The sequence below is a fragment of the Vipera ursinii genome (genome assembly GCF_947247035.1).
Source record: "Vipera ursinii genome assembly, chromosome: 5".
In the NCBI taxonomy this organism is placed as follows: domain Eukaryota; kingdom Metazoa; phylum Chordata; class Lepidosauria; order Squamata; family Viperidae; genus Vipera; species Vipera ursinii.
This window is the reverse complement of record NC_139518.1, coordinates 49225237-49244962: the sequence shown is the minus strand read 5'-3', so window position 1 is coordinate 49244962 and position 19726 is coordinate 49225237. Positions and strand designations below refer to the sequence as shown.

Genomic DNA, 19726 nt, shown 5'->3' with positions numbered 1-19726 from the left:
CTAAACCGGTAATTGATTCCAAAGGGATGGCGCGCCCACAGAGAATGCTCTCCCCCTGGGGGCCACAAGCCGACACTCTCTGACTGACAGCACCCTGAGGAGGCCCTCTCTGTGGGAGCGCATAGGATGAAGGGAAGATGACGCTGGCAGCAGGTGCTCCCGTAAGTAATCCGGACCCATGCCATTTAGGGCTTTATAGGTAATCACCAGCACCTTGAAAGAATAACAGGTGTAATGGTGTGTTTGCACATATATGTGTATTTCATTATATTTCCCTGTTTTTGTTTAATATTCATAGTTTTGTGAGTGTGGTTTTACAAATATAATTTAAATATAATTTACAAATATAATTTAATATAATTTACATAAATAAATGTACTTTTGAATTATATACCAAAAGTGGGACTTGCCACTATGTAAAAACATATGGATTTATCAGGCAGGAAGGACAGCCAAGTATTCTTAATGTTGGAAAGCAATGCAATCTAACAATTACAATTTCAAAATGCAGTTATGTGTTCACTTTTTATTTATGCATTAGCTTCCTATCTGTATAATTAAAAGATGTTTACTATTTGCTCAAGGCTTATTGATATGATTAAAAATTATTTATAATTTGGGAGAGAGTATTTCTTTCTGTTTTTAATGGTTTTTCCCTTTTTCCCCTCTTTTTTGTAGATTTAAGCAACATAAAAAAATAAAAAGTATTCGCTGCTTAAATACATCTTTCCAAAAGACGTATGATTTGCTTAGTTGCCAAGCTGCCCTTATTACACTTTTTTCCCTAGCAATAAATATCAATCTGGTTTTCTTTAATTATCATCCTAGGCATTCATATAAATAATGAGGCTGTCAACGATAGTCCACCCTACTTTGCAGTCAGATTCTTAGCAAAGAAACTATCCCCACCATCACCATCCTTGAACAAACTAGAGCAGTACCCTCTAATTAGCTAACATGAGTAATCATAAATACTTACAATATCTCCACATGTAACTTTTGTTTTTAATCAAAATATGATAAAATGTACAAATTAGATATCCCAGAGGCAAGGACAAATTTACCAAGGTTCAAAAATCTGGGTGTTGGGTTTCACGTTATATTACTTAATAACCTAAATTAAAATGCATGTGTTTTTACGTTTTATCCATAGTGGAATAAAGGAAATTGAAAATAAGACAATTATAAATGCTGTAGTTAAAATATACTCATTCTCAGAGAAAGAACAACAGAGATTTTCAGTTTATACTCTTTTGATCATAGCAATTGCTTGTTAAAATCATTCCTGCAATGCTTCAAGGGATTAGTTTAATTAGTAAATTAATCAGTTAATATGATTGCCACTTTATATGGAACATTACAAAATTAAACTCATGAAGGCAATTTAAAGAGAAGATTAATCTGAAAAGTAGTTGATGATTTTAATCCTTGGAATACATACTTTTCGAATCTTTGTTTTTTATAAAGATAATGATGAATAACTAACATTGCGAATCAAATCCAAAAGATAAAACTCAACCATTCGTGTAAGCAAATCCAATTATCTAAAAATATAAAGGGACAAAGTTGAAACTCTCAATTCATATTATTCAAGTTTTGACAAATATTCTTTTCCATACTTATTCAGCTTCAGTTCAACAAAGACAAATTATTTTTCACTTATATTCCCAAACTTTACTAGACTGTTTTGTTATTTTGAGATAGACATGTTTCTCTATCTTCACCTTATTTTATTTATTTTATTTTATTACATTTCTATACCGCCCTTTCCCGGAGGACTCAGGGTGGTTTACAGGGTAATTAAAAACCAAAAATACAAAAGTTAAAAACCAAGTTTAAAAAAGATTAAATTTATCCCTGTATAAATAAAACCCCAATTAAAATAAATTAATCCACAGCCTGGGCCAGAGAGCTCGAAGAGCCAGGTCTTCAGGCCCGGTGGAATGAACGGAGGTCGGGGGCAGTCCTCAGCTCCACTGGCAGCTGGTTCCAAAGGGCAGGCGCCCCCACTGAGAAGGCCCTATCCCTGGGTGTTACCCACCGGCAATCTCTTACCGGTGGCACCCTGAGAAGACCCTCCCTGTGGGAGCGCACTGGACGAAGGGAACTTGATGCCGGCAGCAGGTGTTCCCTCAGATATCCCGGACCCAAGCCATGTAGGGCTTTATAGGTCATCACCAGCACCTTGAATTTCACCCGGAGGGCAACCGGAAGCCAATGCAGCTCGCGGAGTAGAGGTGTTACATGGGAGTATCGGGAGACCCCCATCACGACTCGCGTGGCCGCATTCTGCACCAGTTGAAGCCTCCGAGTGGTCCTCAAGGGCAGCCCCATGTAGAGAGCGTTGCAGTAGTCCAAACGGGAGGTCACGAGCGCATGAGTGACTGTGCGTAGGGCATCTCGGTCCAGATAGGGTCGCAACTGGCGCACCAGGCGAACCTGGGCAAAAGCCCCCCTGGCCACGGCTCCTATATGATCTTCAAAATTGAGTCGTGAATCCAGGAGGACGCCCAAGTTGCGAGCCCTATCAACGGGGGGTAACACCTCACCCCCCATCGTTAGAGATGGAATAGTCTGGTTGACCCGAGATGCCGATATGCACAGCCACTCAGTCTTGGCAGGATTGAGACGAAGCCTGTTTCTCCCCATCCAGACCTGGACTGCCTCCAGGCACCGGGACATCACGGCGAGGGCATCGCTGGGTTGGTTCGGGGTGGAAAGAAAAAGTTGGGTATCATCAGCGTACTGATGATACCCCACCCCGAAACCACGAATGATCTCACCCAGCGGCTTCATATAGATGTTGAACAGGAGGGGCGAGAGAACCGACCCCTGAGGAACTCCACACCTTCACCGTGTACCTGGCACTGACACAGGTAGATCCAATTGGCTATCATCCCAATATAATTTCAATCCAGATAGGAAAGTTTATGAAAAACAGGGTTTCAAAACTGTGATTCGTTCAACCAGTGCTTTTTTTGTAAAAGAAGAAGGTGCTGGAACTCACACATGTCATACAACCCACCTTGCCTACCCTACAAGGTTCCATCCAAAAAAGGTGCCGGAACTCCGTTCTGAGCATTCTATGAGAAAAAAAAGCCCTGCGTTCAACCCCCTTTTAATGAACAGCACAGAAGAAAAAAAAAGTTTGGGGAGAATTATACTCTTATTTCCAAAGCTAGAATGCATAATCATTTTATTTATTTATTTATTTATTTAATTTATATACCGCCCTTCTCCCAGGGGACTCAGGGCGGTGAACAGGGCAATACATAAAAACTAGATACAAAAATTAAAATTATTAAAACATAATTAAACAATGCCCATAAAATTAATACAAATTTAAAATTAAAGTTAAAAATCCCACCCCGTCCCATCAGGCCAGGCCAGCTTGTTTAAAGAGATGGGTTTTAAGATCACGCCGGAAGGAGCGGAGATCGGACGCCATCCGGAGCTCAACCGGAAGATGGTTCCATAAATCAGGTGCACCCACAGAGAACGCCCTCCCCCTGGGGGCCACCAGTCGGCATTCTTTGACCGGTGGCACCCTGAGGAGGCCCTCTCTGTGGGAGCGTACTGGGCGGAGGGAAGTTGATGCCGGCTGCAGGTGCTCCCCAAGGTATTCCGGACCCATGCCATGAAGGGCTTTGTAGGTCATTACCAACACCTTGAACCTCACCCGGAAGACAACTGGTAGCCAATGCAGCTCGCGGAGCAAAGGTGTGACATGGGAGTATCGGGAAACTCCCAGTACAACTCTCGCGGCTGCATTCTGTACCAGTTGGAGCCTCTGAGTGGTCTTCAAGGGTAGCCCCATGTAGAGAGCGTTGCAGTAATCAAGACGAGAGGTCACGAGCGCATGAGTGACCGTACGTAAGGCATCCCGGTCTAGATAGGGCCGCAACTGGCGCACCAGGCGAACCTGGGCGAAGGCCCCCCTAGTCACAGCTACAATATGGTCTTCTAAGGAGAGTTGTGAATCTAGGAGGACTCCCAAGTTGCGAGCCCTATCTACAGGAGGTAATGACTCACCCCCCATTCAATGTGATCCTCAGAAAACACATGTATTCCTGTACTGGAAAACACAATTATTATTAAAAGAAAAGAAGAAGCAATTTTATAAAGTTCCATGTTTTGCTAAGGTGCTCCTAAATTTAAACTGTTTAAATGTCAGAAATCCACACAAATTGAGTTTTTTAACAAATAAATATAAAACTTTATCCCCTTCATTTTCTGTGGCACAAGGTATCTTCGGTGCTTCAATGGATTGATAATTGCCTTGTAGTTTTTTTAGAATTACAGGTGATTTAGGGTGCAACGTGTGAACATCAATCACACTTCAAATGCATAACAGCAATCTGGATGAGAAATAATACTGTACTTTGTAGCATACAACTTTTAGCATTTTTGTTTATAATTGAATGGATATTTTTCGCTTCCATGCTTTTCTTCATCTGCTGAACTTGATGAAATCAGGCCACTTTTAATCAGATGTAAGCCTCCTTTCTTTTTTTCTTAATCTCTTCAATACACACATTTATTTTTCTTCAATTAATCTCATAAATTAATTTAATCTGTTCATTAATAGACAGGCCTCTAGATATTGACTTTTCTGCCATTTGTAGCTTTGGCACAACAGTTTTAGAGAAGACTAGGTTACCAATATGAGTTCAGCCTGTGACAATATGCTGCAGTCTATTCTAAGAAGGACAATACTAATCAATTTGGGCCAATTCAAGCCCATATGCCTCTAAGTACAATAAATACTGACCCTTTTCTATTCAAGTTAGGACCACATACAGTCACCCACGCACTCGTTACCTCCCGTATAGATTACTGCAATGCTCTCTACATGGGGCTGCCCTTGAAAACCACCCGGAGGCTTCAGCTGGTGCAGAATGCGGCCACGCGGGTAGTGATGGGAGCATCCCGATACTCCCATATTACACCCCTCCTGCGTGAGCTGCATTGGTTACCGATTGTCCTCCAGGTGAGATTTAAGGTGCTGGTACTTACCTTTAAAGCCCTACATGGCTTAGGCCCGGGATACTTGCAGGACCATCTGCTGCCGGGAATGACTTCCCATCGCCCAGTGCACTCACACAGAGAGGGCCTCCTCAGGGTACCGTCGGCTAGACAATGTCGGCTGGCGACCCCCAGGGGGAGGGCCTTCTCTGTGGGAGCACCAGCCCTATGGAACCAGCTCCCCCGAGCTTCAGATGGCCCCAGATCTCTGGTCCTTTCGCCGCGGCCTCAAAACACTCCTTTTCCATCAGGCTGACCTGGACTGACAGGGATTTTAATTATGTTTTTAATTTTAACTTATTTTAATTTTAATTTATTCTGCAGGGGCCATTAATTTAATTTTCTTTTAACTTCTGTATTATTGTATTTTATTGTTGTTAGCTGCCCTGAGTCCTTCGGGAGATAGGGCGGCATATAAGTCCCAATAATAAATAATAAATAAATAAATAAATTGAGAGACTATTTTGCAACATAGCAATAGCAGTTAGACTTATAGACTGCTTCACAGTGCTTTACAGCAATCTCTGAGTGGTTTACAGTGTCAGCATATTGCCCCCAACAATCTGGCTCCTCATTTTACTGACTTCACAATGATGGAAGGCTGAGTTAACCTGTAGCCAGTCAGAATCAAAGGAATCAAACTCCTGGCAATGTGAGCAGAGTTAGCTTGAAGTACTGCATTCTAACCACTGTCCCACCACAGCTCTTAACATAATGTTATCTGTATCAGGACTTTTCAACAGGTGATACATGTACCACCTGTGGTACTTTGCCACATGGCAGGTGGTATGTGACCATCCTAAAGAAGTGTAGTGGGGGAGGGGAATGAGCCGAAGCGACCCAAGCCTGAGGGAGAGGCAGCTGCAGCTGCAGGATTGTCTGGACTGGCAGAAGCCCCAGGAGCCGACAGGACTCCAGCTGATTGGCACTTCCAGAAGCAGCATGGAGTTGGAAGTGAACTGAAGAAAAAGGAGGGGGAGGAGAGAAGAGGCTATAAAAGGAAGTGGTTTGGGCGGGAAAGGGGAAAAAAACAATAGGGAAAGAGGAGGAGAGCTCAGCAAGCAGGGAGGAAACAGGGACAGGGAAGAAGCAGCAGCTGTTGCTGGAAGAAAAGGTCCCCTGGTTCGTTTTCTCCAGCCAGGAGAAAGCAATCAGTGCTGAAGCCAGCAGACAAGCATGTCAGAAAGGAGGTGGGTTTATTTAGTTCTGGATCAGCTGGCAGCTTGATTGGAATTTTGTACAGTTTTTACAGCATTTTGTAATTCAGAGGCTCAATTTGTGTGCTTTGGTTATTGGAATAGTTTAGTCTATATTTTAGGCTAGCAATGAGTCCCAAGTGTTGACTTCTGTAGGTTTAATCCCTATAAACAAATGTCATTAGTTTTACCCCCTTATCTTGAGTCTGTCTATGGCTTTTAGAAAGTTTTCTTTGAAGGTAAAGAGGCTTAATTTAAAGATAAAGCTTTTTGCAATTGCAGGAGCATTTCAGTCTCGAATTGCAACATTGTGACATGTGACTTGCCTGAGGCAGCTTAAAGAGAAAAAAACCCGCAGTTTATGTGTTTCTTTATTTTGTGAGCCTTTCTTGCTTTGCACTTGATTCCTGTGTCTTTAAGGGTACAGGAAAGGGATGGGGGGTGCATTCTTACTACACTCAGAAGGAAGAGAGGAAGAAGGGCTGACCGGCTAGCTCAGTGGTCTACAAATTTAGCAACTTTAAACGGCTGGACTTCAACTCCCAAAATTCCTCAACCAGCCATGATGGCTGAGGAATTCTGGTAGTTGAAGTCCACAAGTCTTAAAAATACCAAGTTTGAAGACCCGTGAGCTAGCTGGTAGTGGTGCATATTAATAAACATGAATAAATTCATTATACATTTGTCAGTGCAAAGGGAAAGTGATTCAGCAAAGGAACAGCCACCGAAGAAATTAAAGCTGGTACTTTTTTCTTTTCTTTTCTACAGTTTGTAATATTTTATTAGATTATAGAATAAAATACAAAAGCAAATAGTAGGACACAGTGGGGAGGAAAAAGGGGGGAAAGTGAGGGGGAGAAGGGAAAAAGAACAGACTTCCTCTGTTGCAATAGAAGGAATCATTAACATTGAACCTCAACGTTTTACTTTTCGATAATATTAAAAACTAGCCATTTCTATAACAACAAATGAATCTAATCAGTAAAACCCAAACTCCACCCTTTCTTCTTTAGTCATCAAGTTTTTGACACCTTGCTAAGCACTGGTGTTACTCAAATATTGTCATGTCCTAAAAGTGGTACACTCTGCGAAATGGTTGAAAAGCCTTGATATATATCTCACTAACCAGGAGGTGCAATGCGATGACAACCCCATAGTATTATACTATTATATGTAAGCTGCTATGAGCTAGTACCAGGAGTGGAGCTTGACATAGTTCAGAAGAAGATCATATCATACATTATTTTTTCTTTCCTGGGTCATCTCACTGAAAACTACTTCAGTTAAAATGAGTATGATTGAGTTCCAGGGAAGAAATGGAGGACTGCAGATGGCTCCATTAAAAGCAGAGCCAACAACTACAATGGAATGAAGATCCAGCAAATAGACTGGCTCTTCTGGACAAGAAGAAGACTTCATTTATTGTATTTTAAGAAAAGGTGAAAAGTTACTGAAATTGTTTATACTTGTGCAATGAAGATTGGAGGTCACTTCTTTATATATTTCTTTCAATGTTCTTCACTGAATTCTTATTTTCTTTTCTCTATTTCTCATTCTATTTTTCCCTTTTTTCTTTTCTACATCTACTGTTTCTATTTTTTTAGTTTTTCAGTTTGCATTAGGTTTTACTGTTCTAATTATAATTCTTAATAAAGTTACTATTAAAAAGACAAGCATTATTAAAACATATATAACTACATTAACATCTAATTATATGCTCATAAGCTTATTTTGAATTAGAAGTGCAGAATTAATTGCTAAACTAACTTCATGCCTAAAACTTAGCAGCATATTGGCTTAATGAAGCTAATTTTAGAGCATTTAGAATAAATGAACTATGCTGGGAAGTTGCATGAGGAATAAAGTTTTTAGGGTCAAGAAAGTATCATTTAGAAAGTAGAAGACTTGACCTGATTAAAACAACAGAAGTATAAAATTTTCTTTAAAAATGTTACAGTGAGGGAAGTAGAAAAAACATTGGGGATTATATTGCCAGAATAACAGACAAATAACAAAAAATTATTCAAACACATTAGAAAAAGAAAACTAGTCATGAAAGCCATTAGTCCCTTGGATAAAGCAAAAATCAAAGGTAGACTAAGAGAAAAAAATCTAAAAGTAGATGCAATATACTTTCTAGATTTGTGTGCAATCTTATACCAATTCTCTGTGTGCTTACATGGTTACATGAAGAAAATTCTATGAAGTTTTGGAGGCTCATTCCCAGACATAAGAATTGAAATTTAGAGGCTAATTGGTATATAAACTACAGATTAATTGGTATATTAACTATAGGAGATAGCATGCTAACTACAGAAAGTTACAGTTGCAAAAAAAAATCTTCAACTTTATGTTCTTGATTTAGATTTGGAACTGTCAAATGTGTGAATTTAGCTCTTTATTTTTCACTTTACTTGTTAAGAAATAGTTTCCTTACCTTTCTCTTATTTGTAGGACTGACATAAAGATAACTCAGCACTGTCTTTAGTCCCACCTTGTCATTTAACTTTTCATATGTTGTACCATAATCTGTGGACCTGAAATGAAAAGAATACATTTAATAATTTAAGAAGAAGAAAAAAGTAAAGGGATGAATAAAAGAGAAAAAAAAGAAAGAGAAAAAATGTAAAAAGTAAAAAGAAGTAGCTTCCAACATTCTTTATAGGAGTTACAAATAAATGTATCATTCCCTCTTTATTTTTAACTTCTGTAAAGAAGGTTAGAAGCTACCCATTCTCATATTTTACCCTTTCTAATCAATAAACCCATAAAAGACCATCCTTTATTCTAGTTTCAGCAAAAAGTCAAAATCAGTTTTATTTCAAATATTATTTGAAGCAGTCTCTTATTCCATGCAAGTAAACGAATGACAAATGGTCAACAATTGCTTCATTATGTGTGGTATCTAGTTGAATTTAGTTTCTGAAGCAATAGGTTAAATTTAGATAACTCATGAGCACATTTATGCTTACTGGGCTCTTTTACAGGAAGAAAGGTTGATTTTTGCTAATTCCCACTTCAATTTGAAGACTTAAATCAGATGCTGTAATTTAAAAAGAGAAAAAGTGGACAATATCCTTCCATTTCTTCAGCGATGGCATCTACAGGTTCCTAATCCCTTCTATAAATGAGTGAATTCATACACACAAGAACAAGTCAGAATGCAACCTGTAACAACACAATACGCAATCATATAACCAGAAAACAAGGTTAGAACAAGGTTTTTCTTTCTCTAAACTGACAACAAAATGATTCTGACAGGGTGTGACTCAGTGTAGTATTCTGACTACAACATGTAACCATCTAAGTGCAAGTTCATATATCATCCATTACTGTGATTTTATTTCACCAGGCAGTTTTCTCTCTCAATCCCCAGGTTCTCCAAAGAACAAGTGGACATGTTCTATACAAAGAGTTAACTTCTATACAAAGAGTTAACATTTTCGTGTCAGACAAATGAAGGACAGACTGTCTATATCTGATCAGAGCATATTCAGGCTGTTGTGTATCCATGCCATATATGTTTGTAGGGATTGTGATAAATACATTAAAGTTATTAACTAGGCTTAAGATTCTGGGGTTTATATCAGATGGAGAAATGCTCTTAGTCAGCTCTGAGAACCAATTATTGCTTCCTTGCCTTTGTATATTAAATCAAGTTCTGCCAAATTTCACTTACTTCATGGTTCCTGGTTTTTTTAAAAAACAAAATAGTAAATATCAATGAGTAATGACATGAAAATTATTATACATATATAGAGGGCCCACACACAAATTGGAAACTTAGAGATTCCATGTCAGGTGGTTTTTTTCTACCTGAGAAGAAAGGCAATATACGCAGTCCTAAGTTAATGATTGTTCATAGTTACAATGGTGATCAAAAAGTTAACCTTGCAACTAATCCTTGCATTTATAACCTTCACAAGTAGGTAAAGCACATAAAGGTTGAAGTAAGACTCTTCATCCAATTAAGTTTCACTTAGCAATTGCCTCACTTGCTGGTCCCAATTGTGTCTCTAAATGAAAAATTTGAGAATATAACAGGGTGATCTAGAGAACAAAGTTACTTGTTGAGCACCTGAAAATTCCTGGTCCTATCTCAAAGGACTTTCTCCTCTATGTGTTCTCTTTTTTCTTATTATTGATCTTATTTTGTGATTTCAAGGAAAAGATAGTTTTACATTAATTTATCTTCTAAAAGAAAACTGGGAACTTTTATCACTGTCCACAGAATATGAAGACAGTATCTTCCTCAATGTTTTCTCATTCAATATAGCAAAAGTCACTTCAAAAAATTTATTTCCCCAGAATTTCAATTCCAAAACATACATTTTGCAGACAAAAGTATTGTGAGGATGAAAAAAGCTTGATTGCCATATTACATAGTAATTTATGACTGTGTTAGTTGACCTCATATGTTTCATTAATTCTGTAATTAATATAAACATTCATGTGCTATGTTTTTAATTTTCATAAAAGCATCAAGGAAAATATAAAAACTTCAGAAGCATACTTCTTATACAAATCTACATTCATGTCATGCTACACAATTACAACCCAATATTTATTTCTATTTAAATGTAGTAAAAAATAGAAAATTATACACATAAATAGGTATATGAGATCTAATTTTCTAAATGGTACTGCAATAAGGGTTCTTTTAGAAAAATGCTTGCTTTAGTATAGAAAGAGAGGTAAGTCATTTGTATCATTAAATGACTGGCAAAAATTAATTTCTCTCCAACCTTGTAGTTTTTTTATTTTAATTATGGAAGCAGAAAATATCCATTTTCATTGCCTTGCTCTAAGTTTCAAACTGTACTCTATAATTGAAAAGAACATGAGCATCTACAATAACTACTGACCTTCCAGAGCACAATCAATATGCAAAATAATTTATGTCTCAAAAAGAGCCACTAGAGCACAGGAAAGTAATACATGAGCAGTGATACATTTTGATCACCACAAGTACAACAACTGCATGAACTCCTCAGTTCCTTCTGGAAGATGTGCAAAATAGATAAGAAATATGAATTTGAATGAATTATATATTTTAAATTATGTAAATGTGACCTATAGATGGCAAAAATGTTCTGACTTGTATATAATTGATACTTCATTTCCTTAATCCATATGTCTCTTTGAACACATTTGTCGGACCCAGCAGGCCCAACACCCGGCGAGGCCCCAGGACGACTCACCAGGCCTCGTGACCAGCCGCCGACGCCCACAACCAGCCCTATCGTTCCCGGGGCTCTCCGGCAGCCCGGGGAAGAGCGCGGCCGCCGGGACATCCCAGCAGCCACCAGGGCCTTTCGGCGGCCCGGGGAAGAGCCACAGATGCCCGCATCTGGCCCTTCTGCCTCCGAGGCTCTCCGGCGGCCCGGGGAAGAGCGCGGCCACCGGGACATCCCAGCAGCCACCAGGGCCTTCTGGCGGGCCGGGTTCAGCCCGGACGGCTTCTGGCGGGCCGGGGGAAAGCGCACCTGTGCAGTATCCCCCTGGAAACCCTCCCCAGCAGACGGCTCGCTCCGAGGCTTTGCCTGCGACATCAGCACAAAGGCCGCCTGCTGCCGGCCTTGCCGGGGAGCTGCGGGGCAAGCGGCGCCAGAAGACGGCCCAGGCTGTGCAGGCTGCGGTGGTTCAGGGACCTGTGCGGGATGATGGGGGTGTAAGGACTCGGGGCTGTGGGGGGGTTGCCCTGGCTGGGGGGTGGCTTACCGTCTGCAGTGGTTGTGGGTCGGGGACAGGGAGGGTACGTACCTGCGGTACGGGACGGAGGCCCACATGGAGAGCAGGGTCCAAAGGGCGGAGGCCAGGGGGTGTGTGCTTAAGTAGGGGGTGTAGATTGTTGGCTTGTTTGGGCGTGGTGATGGATGTCGGCCTTGCTGGCTATTTAGCAGCGTTGGTTGTGCTGTGCAACCAATGCTGACTTCATTTGTCTTCGGGTGAATGTTTATGGAACAGAATAAACGTTGCTCAGAAGAACCAGCTCTCGTTCCGGTCGCATTCTTTTGCCTCGTCGGACGGGGGCTGATAACATTCTAATATCCATTTATTAAATTATAAATGCGCTCGTGACCTCCCAGATAGACTACTGCAATGCTCTCTACATGGGGCTGCCCTTGAGGACCACTCGGAGGCTTCAGCTGGTGCAGAATGCAGCCGTGCGAGTTGTGATGGGAGTCTCCCGATTCTCCCGTGTAACGCCTCTTCTCCATTAGGGTTTCCGTCGAAACGTTGCTCCTACACCTTTAATTCTACGCAGGAAAAAACCCGAATGACCAAAGATCCATATATATATATATATATATAAAATAACTTTATTGTATATATATTCCACACATACACATATGACCAGGGTTAAGCATGTTTATTTCACACAACCAATCCCATAATCATTCCCCAGGATAGTGCAGTCTTTAGAGTCAGTTACAAGCGACCTCTCCAAAAACTCTGGCTGGACCCAGCTAAAGCAATGGGAACAAGGCAAACCTCAACCTCTTCTGCATCTAAGGCATGGTGTGGGGAGCAATGCCGGCAAGGTGAATTAATCAACTATGAGCAGGGTGAGAGCAACCACCAAAAGCAACCTTGACTTTCCAGATTCCAGTCATGGGTAAGGCATCTTGGTTTTGATAGGTTCAAGGCATGATGAAGGCAACCCGACTCTTGCAGGTTCAAAGGAAAGTGAAGGCAATTTGACTTCAATGGATTCAAGCCATGATGATGGCAACTTGACTTCAATTTGTGCAAGTCACAGCAACAGCAACACAGTCTCAATCAGTTCAAAGCAATGAGTCATGAGCATTCACGGATGGATTATGAACCTGTCTTCAGGTTTCCAGGGTCAAGGTAAAGAGGCACTGACTGGTACACCTCATTAGGAGGGGTGAGGCTACCTCCTCGTGAGTAACCTTGGTGACCTCCATTGCACCTCCTTCTGCCTGACTCTGCAAGACCCAGAATCAGGCAGGGGTGGCAACTTCTCTTTTGCAATGCACAGCTGCAGCTGAGCCTTTTCTGCCAGCCTGCATAGTCAGCTGTTCTTCCAGTTGTTCCCTCTTGGATTCCCTTGATGTTCCTGGCACAGTTTCACCTTGGCCATCCGATTCTACCGCAGAGCCTTTCATATCCCCCTGGTGCTTCCTATAGTCCGTCTCAAATGTCCCCAGAGCCAGCTATTTCTTTATCATCCAAACCAGCACCAGAGGGAGCCATCACAACATCTCCAAAGGGGATCCTATCTCTATGTATTATTGCTTTTCATGAGGTAGAACTCATGTAGGATCTCATGGAATTTTTCACATGTAAACAAAGTCTGGAAGTTATAGAGAATCATGAGGCAAATGTACCTATTGACTTAAATCTTCAATGCAACTGGAATAGTGAAGAGATGCATCCTTCTTTGTATGTGGGATTGATCATACAAAATTATTAACTGAACATAAAATAATGCCTAAATAAAGTGAGGTATGTTGTTATACCACACTTCTGTTATTTTCAGTTCTTTCTTTCTCTGGTTACTTCATATTCCCTTCACTTTCTTGGCATTGTATAGCAAACAGAGAACAGTAATTCACAATATTCACTACATAAGAAAACTGTAAATGAGATGTAACAACAAAGCTTCATACACTATTTGGAATTGTATTACAAGAGCAACTGCAAGATCAATAGGACACTACTGCTGCTTCCTATGATATATCTTAAGTCAATTGTGACGATTGGCTTTTATTTTTTTAGAAGGGTGAAGTCAAGTTAGAAAACAACAGATTAACAGCATTTGGCCAGGATCCAAATTTTATACTATACTTATCTATCTTCGTACCAGGAACAGGTTTATTGCTGAGAACGACATCCCTTTAAAAAACAGCTTGGAATTAAAGTTTCCTAAGGTATAAAGTTGAATACTGGTAATGTGGGAGTAATTAAACAAATAACAGTGAAAATCCAATAGCTATAGATCCATAAGGTCATCCAGTTCTAAGTGAATAAATATATAAAGATTTTGCAATGGCAAGAGCACCAATAAAAATTTTTGACCTAACCCATCAGCAAGAGTTTAAGCATAGAAGCAATCAGATTCATACAATTAAAACAAGAGATTTTAGAGATTTATTTGACAGATTTGTTGGATAGATGTAACATGCAAATAGTCCTCAACTTATGACCACAACTGAGCCCAAAATTTCTGTTGCTAAGCAAGACATTTGTTAAATGAATTTTGCCCCATTTTACAATCTTTCTTGCCACAGTTGTTAAGTGAATCATTGCAGTTGTTAGTAATATGGTTGTTAAGTGAATCTGATTTTTTGTATATATATTTTTTATTGAAAAGTTTTTCAATACATTTTATCTTTAACAATCCCTCCCCCCACCCCCCACCCAACCCTTCCTAGCCCTCCCTAACCCTCCCCCCTCCCCTTCCACCCTCTCCCCTCCCCGACTTCCCAGAGCTAAACACAAGGTTTAAAAGTAAAAACAATCATAAACAACCATATGCTAACAACAATAAGCAATTAAGTCTATCGCACTCTAGCTCATATAAAATGACTACAAGCAATACTAATATCACATCAAAACTTATACAAATGCTAAATGAAACTTTTTGGTCCCATATTTGTTCTGGATGTAATCAATCCACTTTTTCCACTCCATAATATAACATTGTTGCGAATGGTCTTTCAAATAAGCCGATATCTTTGCCATTTCCGCCAGGTCAGAAACTTTTAAAGTCCATTCTTCTATAGTCGGCAGTTCCTCCTGCTTCCAATATTGACCTACTAAAAATCTTGCTGCCGTAATTAATTTCAACATCAACTTAGTGTCCACAACAGTAGTATCCGTAATTATGCCCAATAAAAACAATTGCGGACAAAACTTTATCCTTTGCTTAAATATCTTCTGCATATTCCACCAGATTTTAATCCAAAAAGCTTTAGCCTTTTTACAGGTCCACCATATATGAAAGTACGTTGCGTCTTCGCCACCACACCTCCAACATTTAGGTTGATAGTTCGGATACATACTTGCAAGCTTTTTAGGATCTAAATGCCACCTATAAAACATTTTATAAAAGTTCTCTCTTAAATTTTGGGCTTGCGTAAATTTTACATTCCTCACCCAGATCTTTTCCCAAGTATCCATTGTGATAACTTCTTGAATATTCTGAGCCCACTTTATCATACAATCTTTAACAAGTTCTGTTTCTGAGTCAATTACTATCAATGCAAGATATATCCGTTTGATATGTGCTGGACCCTGATTTCTAATTTGCTTTACCAGATTTTCATCAGTCATTGAAAAACCAATTTTCTGATCTTCTTTCCACCTGGCCCGTAATTGACCATATTGAAACCAGGTTTGAACAATCTTCTCTTCTCGTAGAAAATTATACGGCTTCAAACACCATACGTTCCTCTCCAGACTTAGGATTTCCTTGTATGTAGTCACATCATGTTTGAACCCAACATTTATATTTTCACTCTCCTCCTCTGCCTCCTCTGGAAACAGCCCTGATTTGCAATACAATCCATCACTGGGCCAGCAGTCAGATCTTGCTGCTGGTAGAACAAATTCAAACAGTGCCAACTACTTTTAACAGTCTCACCAACAGTTTCAAAACAACTAGAAACTCACCATGCCAGCAAAGATTGTCGGTCGTATGTCGTATGTTACCTTAGTTCCACCATGTTGCTCAAACACATTAAAATTTCCTGATCAAGTGGCCTATAGCCCTTACTATCCCTCCCAAAACTATTTGCCTTCAAGAGCCAATGCAGCCGCAGCCATTCCAGGTGCCGCCATCTTGGATCTTAGTTACTATAGGTTCAAACATTACTAGGCATCAGAGTTATTAAACATCTTGCTTATTCATTCGTTCAAAAGGAAGGGAGAAGGAAGCCACAAGTTTAAACTTCTGAAGGTGAAAAAGGCTTAGATATAGCAGTGGCAATCGGTTTTTGTACATGGCTTCATTTTTTGTCTGCAGTACAATTTTGTTTTTTTATAAAATAAACAATAAAATATAAACAATGAGTGACGATTTATATTATCACTCATCTTACCAGAAGTGACTTTGGGTGGTGCACAACAATCAAGATTGCAATCTAGTTAAGCTTTGTCTATGGGTCTTCTGACAAATCAAACCAAAGAGCTAAACTGAACAATTTATTTTCTGGAATTCAAAGATTTGCTGCCGAGTCTAGGTTAGAAAAGCCTGACAGTCTCACATTTTATTTGCTTTTTGCCCTCATGAGGACAAAAATGTTGTGTCAATGCAAGTCATGTGATGTCTGCCACAGAATTATAAAATATGTATCAGATTATTAACTGTAGAGTCAGGAAATTATAAATATCTTACAGTAGTATGTATCCATATTTATGAGCATCCGTCTTTTCTGATTTTCTACTTTTTTATGGAGGTCTAGGATCAATGTGTTATATTATTTTTTCTTGTATATTTTAAAATGGCCAGATCGTACTCCGGAATTATAAATACAATAAAGTTACAACTAAAAAAAGGCAATCACCACTTTTTTTGGTTGTTTGATCTCAATAACAGGCATTTTTCCACTTCTTTATCTGCTTTAAAGCAAATCCAAACCCTCCAAAAATCTGCTGGAAGAGGGAGGGAGGGAGGGAGGGAGGGAGGGAGGAAGGAAGGAAGGAAGGAAGGAAGGAAGGAAGGAAGGAAGGAAGGAAGGAAGGAAGGAAGGAAATGTAGCATTGAAAAGATGTCAAGGCATTGTTGCTCTATCATCTGCTGCAAAAATTAATTTAAAGAGATAGCATGTAACTATTGTCAACTCACAAAAATGCATTATTTTCTAGATGTACTCTTCTATTACATTCATCATTAGTTATCCATTTCTAATACTTGTCATTTGTAACTCTCAATGTTAGAGAGAGCTCCTGTGCAGCCACACTGGCTTCCTGACAGGAATATTTTGTAATGATGTACTCATTATTTCAGCTTTCAGAATTTCTCTTTTGAACTTTTTTCTTCAAACATTTTTAGCCATGAAACCCTCTATCTGAGTTCTTTCCGGAAGGCTAGGAAGAGTGATGATTCCCTCTCTCTCTCTCTCTCTCTCTCTCTCTCTCTCTCTCTCTCTCTCTCTCTCTCTCTCTCTCTCTCTCTCTCTCTCTCTCTCTCTCTCTCTCTCTCTCTCTCTCTCCTCTCCTCTCTCTCTCTCTCTCTCTCTCTCTCTCTCTCTCTCCTCTCTCTCTCTCTCTCTCTCTCTCTCTCTCTCACAGATTCAAGATCACATAGCCATTTTCACTTAAAATTCCTACAATTTCACTTTCAACAGTTCATCCCAGATAATCAGATCCCCCTGTTCCTATCTGTACTTCTAAAAGATGAAGATAACAGCAAGGAAACTTAGGCAATCCATTTTTAGCAGAATTAGAGTTCCAGCAGATTGTCATTTGAAATCCTCCATTCCTATTATGTTTCATCAAGTTTTAATCTTTTTCAAGAAAGCTTTGCACATTCAAATACTGTCTTCTTGAGTGGGTGAATTATAAGATATTACCAGAATCACTTTACATTCTTTTTTTAATCCTTACAGATCTATTCAACGAGGCTTTGTATCTAATCTGTTTCTCTATGACTTTTCAATTCACAACTCTTACTTTGTATATACCCAATGTAAACAAGTATAAACAATATACAGATAGTCCTCGAGCCCAAAATTTCTGTTGCTAAGTGAAACATTGAAGAAAACTCTGCCCCATTTTACGACCTTTCTTGCCACAGTTAAGTGAATCACTGCAGTTGTTAAGTTAGTGACATGGTTGTTAAGTGAATTTTGGCTTCTCCATTGACTTTGCTGGTTAGAAAGACACAAAAGACACATAACATGATCCAGGGACACTGCAACTCTTATATGAATTAGTCATCAAGCATCTGAATTTTGATCACATGACTGTGCGGACACTGCAACTGTCATAAGTGTGAAAAATGGTCTTAAATCACTTTTTCAGTGCTGTTGTAACTTTGAATGGTCACTAAACGAACTGTTGAGAACTACTTATATTGTCAAGTCTTGATATTTCTCATGTTGTACTTCCTTTCCCTTCCTATGACTCAAAGGTTTGTTGTTTTCCTTATTTGCATATTTTTAATACAGAGTCTTTAAAAACTGAAGTTTCTACAACAGTATAGGCCACAGTGCTAAAATATATGGAAAGTGTATTTAACATGCAGTTTCTAACCTAATTTCTAATCCATAGATCTGTATGGCTATGGCAGGTAAGAGCAGAAGCTGCTAGAAACAAATTGATTTATGTATCATATCGAGTACAGGTCAAGGATTTATATATTGTACAAGTTATAGTATATAAAGAGTTACTACTGGAGTCTAGTGACTGTGGAATAATGTGCCTATTGTTTCAAACCTGAAGATCACAATAGTTATCAGCCTGCAAAGATTTTGTTCTTCTCATCAAGCCAGGGTCTCATCTCCCTGTCATGTTATCAAGTCCATTCAGAGCTTTCTCAAATCCAAAAGAACTTGGTGGGAAACAATAAACTTGTTAGACTGGAATCTGACTGGAACTGATAAATAACCCAAACCTGTAGCTAATTCCAGGTCTGTTGTTGTAATGTAGAGTTTGCAATTTAAAAGAAATGATTCAATCAAGGAATAAAAGGCACTGTCAGGGCCCACTTCAAAACCTCATCCTAAGAAAGGAGAACTCGTGGAAGCAGTTTCTTCCAACTTTTATTAAGCTGATAGCAGGCATAATAGACAGGATCTGAGGATTTCCCACTCAAATCAATAGGTTAAAAGTGTCCCAAGCAAACCCCACCCCAAAATTCATCCGGCCAGTTCGAATGGGCCAATCCCCAGGTGTTAAGAATGTTGGAGAAAGAGCAAATAACACCAGGCAGTCTCAGGGTTGCAGCGATGTTTTGTCAGCTCTTCACACCTTCCCTTCTGAAAGCGGAGATAAACCAGTTGCCGAAGGTGCATTCCTTTCTTCTCCCACTTCTTCTATACAACATCAAAGGGAAAGATAGTTCACAGAGGAAGGACGCAGAAACAGCAAAGTGTTACAGTGTAGTGATAGAAGAAACCAGAGCAATAGCCCTCAGTGCTTTTCCCCTCTCCCCTCCAGGAGTATAGCAGAACCCCAAAGTATAGAAAGAGTAGAGTTAGGATTAAAGGTAGAAAGGGATCCCTTTAGAATATGGGTGTCATGGTTCCAACAAATGAAACTCTTCAAAGAACTTCAAGGCATTGTTTACCTTTAAGAACCTTTATTTGAGTAGCATAGCTTCGGCACATACATGGTCGAAGCCAAAATCTGAATTCTCCTCCCCTTAGCCCATAGTATAAAACACAATTCCCTCCTCTAATTAGCAGTCATAAATCACATTCTCCAATTAGTTTGAATTGCAGGTTTTCCCTCCTGTTCTCCAATCCGCCATTTCTTATCATCTTTTATTTCAAAAGCCCCTGAGTTCACACACTTTTACAATATTGTGATGT

At 39.6% G+C, this 19726-nt stretch overlaps 1 protein-coding gene across 1 annotated transcript in view; it reads right to left on the bottom strand.

The window, feature by feature from the left end:
• The window catches only part of LOC310640779 (VPS10 domain-containing receptor SorCS3-like), a gene marked incomplete at its 3' end in the record, with an annotated part of 510250 nt that overhangs the window by 270971 nt on the left and 219553 nt on the right, over positions 1 to 19726 (bottom strand). The window contains exon 3 of the mRNA XM_083363297.1: positions 8659 to 8758. Within this exon, the coding sequence (XP_083219423.1) occupies positions 8659 to 8758 (100 nt within the window). The remainder of the gene's footprint in view (positions 1 to 8658; positions 8759 to 19726) is intronic.